At 38.3% G+C, this 10,071-nt stretch overlaps 1 protein-coding gene across 2 annotated transcripts in view; it reads left to right on the forward strand.

Moving 5' to 3' along the window:
• The window catches only part of celsr3 (cadherin, EGF LAG seven-pass G-type receptor 3), a 126,135-nt gene that overhangs the window by 87,681 nt on the left and 28,383 nt on the right, over positions 1 to 10,071 (forward strand). For both annotated transcript variants that reach the window (XM_024292383.2, XM_024292384.2), the window contains 5 exons: positions 1,026 to 1,209; positions 1,580 to 1,681; positions 1,759 to 1,853; positions 2,985 to 3,194; positions 7,975 to 8,173. In XM_024292383.2, coding sequence (XP_024148151.1) covers positions 1,026 to 1,209; positions 1,580 to 1,681; positions 1,759 to 1,853; positions 2,985 to 3,194; positions 7,975 to 8,173 — 790 coding nt within the window. The remainder of the gene's footprint in view (positions 1 to 1,025; positions 1,210 to 1,579; positions 1,682 to 1,758; positions 1,854 to 2,984; positions 3,195 to 7,974; positions 8,174 to 10,071) is intronic.

Below are 10,071 nucleotides of genomic sequence, written 5' to 3' on the forward strand. Positions count from 1 at the left end.
ATCTGGTTTCATTCAACCATTAGACCCTTTTTAATTCATATTTATCCAAAAAAATTGAACTTAAATTATTTAATTGAGCAAAAATAATTTAGTATCACTTTTTTTCAGATTTAGCTCCCCGTGTAATGTTTAAGTATCTCAATGTAATATTTCTGCAGGTTTCCATGAGATTTCTTGTGACAGTGTTGCTGGAATTCTTTTTTTTAATTTTATTTTTTTGTAAAATTCGTTTTTTCAGAAATTCCTGGATGTCCGGTTAAAAAAAAACATCAAAATTGTCAAAGAATCTGTGCAAACTAGAAGAGGCTTTGTATAGCATTTGTCTGTTTTGTGTTTCTTGTAAATGTATTGGTTACTCCTGAGACTCATGAATAATCACAGCTCCCCTCAAGCACATTTAAACCAGCATTTGGCCAATTTAGAGACACGAGCAACTCTTTAACCTTATTATATTATATGCTTAGATTTTCTGATTTCTTGTTACAGCACAAACTGATCCAGTAATATTGTTGTAATTCTCTTTTTCATCAGTATTTATTCAGTGTCTGTTAATGAGCTATTTGTCTAAATCAGGTGTTTGGAATTGCAGAACATGCAAGTTAGAAGGCTCCAGGACTTTAAATGAACTGTATGACTCAGATTGATGAAGCTCCTCTGTAAACCAAGAGCTCTATTTAAAAAAAATACACAATTCACCACATAATCTACCGGTAATTAAAATGCGCTCAATTCCAAACAGTGGACAGAGTTTGAAATCTTTTTTTAAAGATGCTAAAAGCTTTTACTATTAAATCCTAACATTTCTGAACAATTTTCGTCTCCTCTGAAAGTAAATTAAAATATTTTTAATGGATAGTTCAGTGGTATACACATTTACAAAAAACTTGTTTACTGCAATGATGAGCAACACTGCAATAATCTTCACTACAAATATGAAAAAGTAAATATCAGATAGTAAAAGAAGCAGGTGCATAAAAATACTTCCAGTTTTTGAGGTCACGTTGGTTTGTGTTTTGCTTGTTCAGGAGTTTCATTACCGTACCTGGGGCTCTGACACCTGCCTGCCATGTGACTGCTACCCAGTGGGCTCCTTTTCGCGGTCATGTGACCCAGAGACAGGCCAGTGTCAGTGCAGGCCTGGCGTGATCGGTCGCCAGTGCAACAAATGCGATAACCCCTTTGCAGAGGTGACGAACTCGGGCTGTGAAGGTGAGATTTTCTCCTTTGTTTTTCCTTTTATTTTCTTTGAGTCTCTGTGTTTTTCTTCTTTGGAAGGCTGCACGTGAAGATCAAGAGAAATGTCAGAACTCATGTTGCTTGTTAGTTTATATTTGCAATAAAAAGTTTGGATAAAAGAGGTGTGCTTAAAATTTCCCATCTGTAACGCAGCTGGAGTCTACGCCTTTGTTGATCCTCACGGCTCCTCAAAGTTTTATGCCAACATTAAAAAATAACAAACCTGTTCTTGTTTGTTTATCCTTGTGGGATTCAAAAATAATAAAACATTCATTTTTTGTGTCTTTTTTTTGATGAAAAGGTTCATTTCTGTGGTGACTTTTTATGTTTATGTTCTTTGCAGTTATATACGACGGTTGTCCAAAGACCATCACACAGGGGATCTGGTGGCCTCGGACCAAGTTCAACCTGCCTGCCGCGGTGCCCTGCCCCAAAGGCTCTGTTGGTATGTTTACACATGTTCCAGGGCTGCCCTGCTGACCTGTGCTTGGGAGATTTTTGTCAAACGTCTTCTTTTTACAGGTGCAGCAATCAGACACTGTGATGTGGAGAGAGGATGGCTGGAGCCGGACCTTTACAACTGCACCTCACCGCCCTTTGTGGAGCTCAACATCGCTGTGCGTTGGATACTACTATGTTGTAGAATAAACTGAAAGAATGTTGTTTTTGATTGACCCCTCCCTAATTTTTTTCTGCATCCACCAGCTTACATTACATTTCAGACAAACCAATTAGAATCAGACCCTGCATTTAAACACACTGACAGGGGAACATCCTAAGGGGCGGAGTTAGCCACTTGAGAGAATAAAAAAGAAAAATTTGTATCCCTCCACGTCTGTTCCTTAAGAGAGACAATGGTTTGGTCCAGCCCACTGACAGTAAACTAATGCCACGTTTCCACTGAGCGGTCCAAACCGGACTGGACTTTTCATTACAAAATGGACCCGTTAAGCAGAACCGACTGGTACCATTTCTGGTCCCATTGTTCGTAGGTCCGTAGAAAAATGGAATGGACCTGTTAGGGCGGAGCTTCTGTCATCACATGATGCAACCTTTTGATTGATGGAAAGGTTTTACGACAACAGGAAGAGCCCGACCAGCGCTTTTCCCGATTTAAGATCTGAACTGAACATTTTTTCCTCTTTTCTGCTTTATTCTTTTTCTCCCCCCTGCAGTCTTTTTTGCAAAGAATGGCAAATTCTTTATATATAAAATTCCTCCTTATTCGCACCGAGACCCCCCCGCTTCAGTCTCACACGACTTCCGTGGTCGAAGAATGTCGGTTATCGATCCATCCTCATCAAAAACACTTTTGATCATGCTTTGTAAAACATTTACTTAAGAGCAATGGAGTATTGCTCAACATAAAGACATTTTCTTTCTTTTTAATTCACAACAATGGATAGTTCTGCACCATAGAGACCGGATGAAAATGAAGAAATAACTTGCTATTTCTTCATTTTGTCGATCTCAAACTTCTCCTGGATAAAAGATTTGGGGCACAACAACAACATCAACATGCTCAGCTATAAAAAAACACAAGGATTTAATTGTTTTCTATCATTTTTCATGAAGATTTATAATGGAATAAAAAAACTTTGTGTTTTGCTGAATAAATAACTTTTAAGCATTTTAATTAAAATACGCTTTTGTTTAGAACAAAAAAATAAAGTAATAAAATATATATTTTTTTAATAACAGGCAAACTCTGAAGTTTGTACTGATCTGCTTCTTCTCTTCTTGACCAGCTTGACTCTTTGGAGCGCAACGAGACGGAGCTGAACACCATCACAGAGAAGAAACTGGCCCACCAGCTCCGTGACGTCACTGAGGCCACCGCCCGGCTCTACGGCAATGACCTGCAGATCGCCGAGCGCCTGCTGTCCCGCCTCCTTACTTTTGAGACCCAACAGAGCGGCTTTGGTCTCACAGCCACACAGGACGCGCATTTTAATGAGGTAAAAACACGACTTTAGGATTGATTTAGTGAACGTCCTGTTTTTGACTGTGTTTTACCAAGTAAAAAGGGGAAATATTATGTTTTATTTGTAGAAATATTATCTTTTTTTTTTAGAAAAAACTGGAACGACAGACATTACATGCGGTTTAAAAGGTAGTTCAGAGAGAGGTCTGGAAAAAAACAAAATTGAATATTTAATGCATGAGATGCAGTATAAATATTGACAAACTGAATGAAAATTTAAAGTCCAGATGTTCAGTAAATTTGACAGTAAATGGCTGCAGAATCCAAATGGCTACAGACCTGGTAAATTAGTTTGAAAGTGGGAGGGATGTTGCCATGGTGATTGGTGACAGGGAGATGTTAAAGATACTGAGATATTGCAACATGTCAACAAAGCACATTTCCCTGACAGAAGCTCATTTTACACTGTGCTGTGCTGTCAGCTGAAGATGTACAAGCTGACAGGAGTTAATTCTAGGGGGTGGATGTTTTGTAAAAAAAAAGCATGTTACCCGATGCTGTCTTTTCAGTTCGCTTTTTATTGAATCTGTTTAAATATATGAAATTAGGTGAGATTAAATTGGGTGATAAATGTCTTTCTAAATTAGTTTCACTGAGAATAATTCTTAAACTATGTTTTCTCATTAATTATTGAGTTGAAACTTTTGCACACACTTTAAGGGAAGCTTTCCAATTTGTTGGCATTCAAGGATATGCATTCCTGTCAAGTATAGATCTGGTCTTAAAAGGTTTTTACCAGTTTGCTTTTTTTTAGGTTTTTAGATGCAGAGTCACACACCATCAGCAAAAGTTTATTTTATTTTTTTTTAATTATTTTTGAAAATGATTGTATCTCATCTTGTGTCTAAAAAAACAATTGTACTTGATAGCTGTTGTAATTTTGTACAAAGTTAATTTTTGTGAATGCTAAGTCAAGTGTTTTGGAATAGAAATGCTTTAATATTTAAACTTTAGGTGTGTTTATCTTTCCCTCGCACACGAATCGATACGCATCTCAATACATGATCCAAGAATTAATATATAAAAGATTAACTTTTTGGGGATACAATGCAGTCTTATTTAATCAACCAAAATTGCTAAAAATCTAAATATTTCTTATTCATTTGGCATTAAAACTATACAGAATGATGCATGCCTTTTAACAGAGAAACTTTATTGACATGGAAGAAGCAAGCTTTTGATTGGACGTCTTTTTGTTTGCAAAAGACAGAGACTGTAGAAACTCTCAGTTTGAGTGAAACCAATTATTAACTTTTTGATCAATTTTATACCTTCTTACCAATGTAAACAAAGTAATCCCGTTCATTTTTGTGTTTTTTTTATTTTTACTGAAGTTGCTCGATCAATTTTTCGATACGCATCTAAAATCTTTTACATCCCTATTAAACACTTTACACTGGACAATTTTTTTAATATTATTAAAGTCAAACTCTGATAATTTTGTGATCTATTTTTAAAGCGTTCCCAGTGGTCTTTTAATTAAGATTATATTGTCTTACCCCAAAATCAGAAAAAAAATCTGTCATTTTCTAGAACACAAATTTATGAGTTGTGGGTGGGACCATCGGTACAGAGTAATCCCGCCCCACTTCCCGTCCCCTATTACCGAGCTATTTGTTTACACTTTTTCCCACTAGCTTATAACCTAAAGTTATTTATGCAACAAAAATTAAGAGCAATATTGGAGTTATCCAGTCAGTTGGCAGCTCAAACAAGAAAACAAAGACGTACATGGATCTATTTGTCTGCAAGTGGAGGTTCAGGAATGGAGCTTGTGGCTCGCACTTTCTCATCTGCTTCTGATTCACAACAATTCAACCAAAAAATACTCATAAATGCATTTTTTTAAGCTTAATTTTCTTAATTTATGTCTTCAAACGTCAGAAAAATATGTACAAGAACATGTTAAAACCACTATTTTTACCAGAGTTGGTCATTAAATAAAATGTTTTTGACTCGTTGATGAAAAATTAAAATCTTGTGAAGAATTTCCTGAGTTAAAGGTGAAAGCATGAGCGCCTTCAGAATTAAAGAACCCCTCAATTGAAATGTTCCTCAAACATTTAATGACAGAATAAAGCAGAATTGTTTGTCCTATGAATTTGTCAGCAACAACATATTAATTTTATTGCATTTCCCTTACAATAAAGCTCCATGTAAACTTGTTTGGGGCTCAGCTTGAAGCGTTGCTTGATATGTTGCTTCAATGACAAAAAGAAAATAATAATAATAGGCATCCAACACAATGGTTGCTATAGCAATCTGGCAGCAGAATGAATTATGCCGTAACACAGAGCAAAATAAAAGCCAGCTCCTGCCTGACGTTTGATTCCTCCTGCCAGCAACTCTGAATCATTCCAATCAGGGTTCACGGTCATAAAGCTGCTGCCACAATGGCTACCATTATACTAATACATGTGTTTTATTTTCATCTTGCTGGTTACAAAATAAATTTTAAACACATCTGACTTGTAACCTCAACAGTTGTGATGCCTTTGTCTCCCTTTTATATGCTAATAAGTCTGTGGAGCCTGGCTGTTGTCTTGTTCGCCCTCATGCATGGAACAGTATAGAAACGATGGTACTTGATACCTGACATTAGGCCAGACAAATAAGCATTAAAGATGATCGTTACTATAGTAACCCGCCAGTGTTAATGGAGGCCTGTGGCTATCCCGAGATGAATGAAAGAGGAGAGAAAATAGTTTTTTTTCTTTTCATAAGGAATGTGGTGCTGAATGAAAGAACATGAAACGTTTCATGTTCAGGCTGTGATCACATCTACCCAGAGAATGCTGCCACAGACAGGCCTTATAGCGCATGAAGACACTTTAAAACGTGCATGGGGTTTGAGTGAACTTAAGACGAGTTCATGAGGTGGCTCACAGGCTGACAGAGTTTTTATTCCTGCTAATGTTTTTAAAATTCTTCTTATATATATATATATTTACTCATTAATAACAAAGGGAAAAGAAAACCGCTCACTGCTGCTTCTTTTAGTGCGTTTTCTTGAATTTTTTGAGGCTTTGCAGTCTGTTCCAATTTAAACAGACTTCCTTCCAGAGTCACAAACTAAATTGACAGGCAGCCTACCAAGTGGTAAAACTGGCTTTAATTGGGATCAAGAACTGTCTGGTTTGAAGTTTGACTTTGATTTTTTTTTCTTCATGGCTCTGGTCAAAGCAGTTGAACAAAATGTCTCTCCTTTACACACCTGAAAAAATTGACTATTGATGTTTGCTCTCTGCATCTTTTGTGGTCTGTGAATGTTTTCGTTTCGTCTTTTTAACACGTGTATTCTGATTATTTTATTTAACATCCAAAAACAGTGACAACACTTATTCTTTTAAATGAAATTAACCTTGTAAAGTTAAAATCCCATCAGTTAAGACGCAGCTCAGGGTGTGAAATTTGTTCTCCGCATTCACCCTGACCCCTGGGGGAGTGGTGAGCTGCAGACACAGCTGCGCTCGGGGACCATTCCAACCCCTTGTCAAACAGGAAGACATTGAGTCCCATTTTTACAGTCTTTGGTGTGACTTGAACCTTCCAGTCTCAGGGTGGACACTTCCACATGGCCACTGAGCTGGTAGTATTTTTTTAGTTTGAAATATTGGTGATTTTTCATTACAAAGTAAGCTGGTTCTACAAAACCATTCAAGCTTGTCTCAGAAATTGTATAAATGTAATGTTAGGACATAATTTGTTTGATAGAATTAGTTAATGCAGAAACACAGCCAGCTGTTTTTTTCAGGATGCCCTCTGACATCAGTTCTGAAGGGATTAATTACCCAACATTTTTCTTATGGAACACTAATTAGCACAAAAATCTCACTTTAAATCTGTTTATGGATTCCACTGTGGATGTTATTTTCCCTGATTATTATTTTCTGCTTAAACTTTTGTTATTTTTAAATCGTTCTACATAGTTTGGTTTGCAGTTTTATCATCCTGCAACTTGTTTTTCAAAATGTGATTTTCTGACTCTTCTTGCCTTAAAGTGCCACTCCAATCGTCTTTTGATCTATTGTTAGTGTGTTCCCAGTGGTATTTTAAAATGAGTATGTCACTTTTAGCCACAAACCAAGAACATAGGACATACATGCAGTTCTGATCCAGATGTCATCTCAGATGAGGAGAGCTAAGATGTTCATGGATCTAGTCGTCTACAAGCGGATGCATTCAAGTGGAGCAGCAGGCTTGTAGCCTGTCGATTGTAGCTTCTACATCACAGCTACAAGCTTTTTCCAGCTGCTTGTTTTCATCTGCTTCTGATTTTCAAGAATTTGAATAAAAAAAAAAAATGCCATTTAGGCTTTTTTATTATTTGTTCTGTAACATTAGAAAATGCAACAAGAACATGTTAAAAAAAGCAAAAACATAGTTTTCATCAGACCTGCTCTGATGAAAGTTGTGTTTTTGGTCTTCTTATATTTTATGTTATTGTTCTTTCCTGATGATGGAGGACATATTTAACGAAAAGCACAAGATTATTTGTTTGAGTATTTCTTTATTAAAATAATTGGGAATCAAGCAAAAAAAAAAAAAGGATAACAGTTTAAAAAAAGATTAAAAGTCCCTCCCACAACTCAGAAGCTAATTTCTGATGAACTCCTGCTGCTCTACTTAAACTGTTTCTTAGAGAACAACACTTGATTTAGCATAATTATAGTTAAAAGATCACTGGTAAGGATTTTTAAGTATATTAAATCTTAATAAAAACATTGAACATCTCACTTTTCTGCTGCTTCCAGAACATCCTGAGAGCCTGCAGTATGCTTTTGGGTCCCGGCACCTCTGGACTCTGGCGAGCTCTGGCTCAGACTCAGAACCACCTCCTGGGCGGTGGTCCAGGAGAGCTAACGGAGCTTCTGGAACAGTACACCCAGAACCTGGCCCGGAACATGAAGCTTACCTACCTCAACCCTGTGGCCTTAGTTTCACCCAACATAGGTGAGTTGTCTCACACGGGCAGACGCAGACTCCCATCAGCCAACGGAAAATCCATTAGTCAGAACTGACGCTGTAATCTTTAGATGAGATTTGCTCTGCTTCCTACATAATACAGTAAGTCTCTGCTGTGAAATCTGCTAAAACGACTAATTGTAAAGCATGAGATGATCAGCCTTAATGCAAATGAGGGTGTTAGAGCCACAGAGCTGGCAGCAGCACAAAACCATGAATTTCACACTCCCACACACAGAAAACTGCAAATGCCATCAGCACATGCTTAGAAATCAGCTCACACCATTTATAATCACAGATATGAAACACACACGTCGCTAGAGATCACCGAAGCACAGACCACTGACAGATATAGACGTCTCTCATGAGTTGGACTGTCGCTGTGTTGGAGACACAGAAGTTCCTAAGACAAATGTGCTTCAGCCAAGATAGACACACAAACCTCAGCATTTAAACGTTCATTTTTGCCACTTAAAAAAATATGAATCTAAACCACAGTGGGAGAAGGTGTTGAAGCAGGAACTTAGCAGATTAAGAAGAGCCGAAGAGTTTCAAGGCCGTGTCAAATGCTACGCACAGTTTGGACATTGTCCACGTTCACTCTTTCGTGTTTAAGTGTTTCTTGCATTTGTCAGTCATCAATGTGTGCAGATGTCCACTGAGGGTTTCGGTCGACGAGTCTTTACGTGAAATTGGTTTTGAGCTGTTGGTCGAGTGAGAATTACATCGTTTTTACAGTTTTTACGTATTTTGCATAGTTTATATTCATTAAGGAAATCTTACACAACTGCGTGATTTTTGCCAGATCCATACACAAATTTCTGGCTTTCCGTGACCGTTCTATTTAGGTTTAACACATTTTTCAACCATGTACCACTGATGGTAGGTCTGGCCCTGGGCTGCATGGCGCCCTAATCAAAAAGCAAATCTGGCGCCCCCTGCAGGATCTGGAACGTCCTGGCTGGGGCTCAAACCGGATAACCCCTCACTTAAATTCAAAGGCACCAATCAGCCAACATTCAGGAGGAAAGTAGGGGCATTTCAAATGTAAAGGTGTTGGAAGAAAACAGTAGATCGCCAGTTCAATTCGTCTTTTTCCACCGAAATGCAGAGGAAAGTACATTTTCAAGCAATTTTATACAAGTGAAATAGGCAAACCTCTGCTTTGAGCCCCTTTTTCCTCCTCTTCCTGTTTTCATCCTTAGTTTTAAAGAAGTAACAGCGACAACACCACACCCCCTCTCCTTCCCCCCGAAACCAGTTTAGAGAGTAGCAACACGAAGGGAGGGCCTCTGCACTGCAGAGCTATTGATTACATCAAACTTTTGAGTTGTTTTATTTATGTTTTTAAAATAATATTTTTTTACATGAAATGAGTGCTGCGTCAAACTTTTTAACAAAAAAAGAGAAGAAAAATTAATATATATTCATTGTGATTTGGCACCCCAGGCGGCCGCCTAGGTCACTTATGCCAAGGGCCGGCCTTGACTGATGGATAACTTCTGTATCACTCTTACAGCTCACATGTAACGCTAAAATTACATAATTGATGCACATATCACAAATGAATTGGGTACAAATCGTCTGATCTTACACCCCTCCAGCAGTCTATACCAAGTGGGGGTCTCCTGCTCCCTCCGTCCGGCTCTTTGGGTAGGGAATCGGGTCTCACCGCGAGAACGAGTCACGGGAGGGAGCCAAATGCGACTCTGGACACACGTTGAGCTCTTCTCGCTGATCTCCCCAGCTGCAGCTTCCGCCTGTGGTCCCCCTCTGACTGTTACATTAAGACAAAGCATCATAAGGGCCGGCAGCGGGTGCTGACCATTAGGGGTGTTGCGGATCACGGATTATCCGTGGTCCGTACGGATCAGAAGCCACGGTTC

Source organism: Oryzias melastigma, linkage group LG7, assembly GCF_002922805.2.
Source record: "Oryzias melastigma strain HK-1 linkage group LG7, ASM292280v2, whole genome shotgun sequence".
NCBI classification, from domain to species: domain Eukaryota; kingdom Metazoa; phylum Chordata; class Actinopteri; order Beloniformes; family Adrianichthyidae; genus Oryzias; species Oryzias melastigma.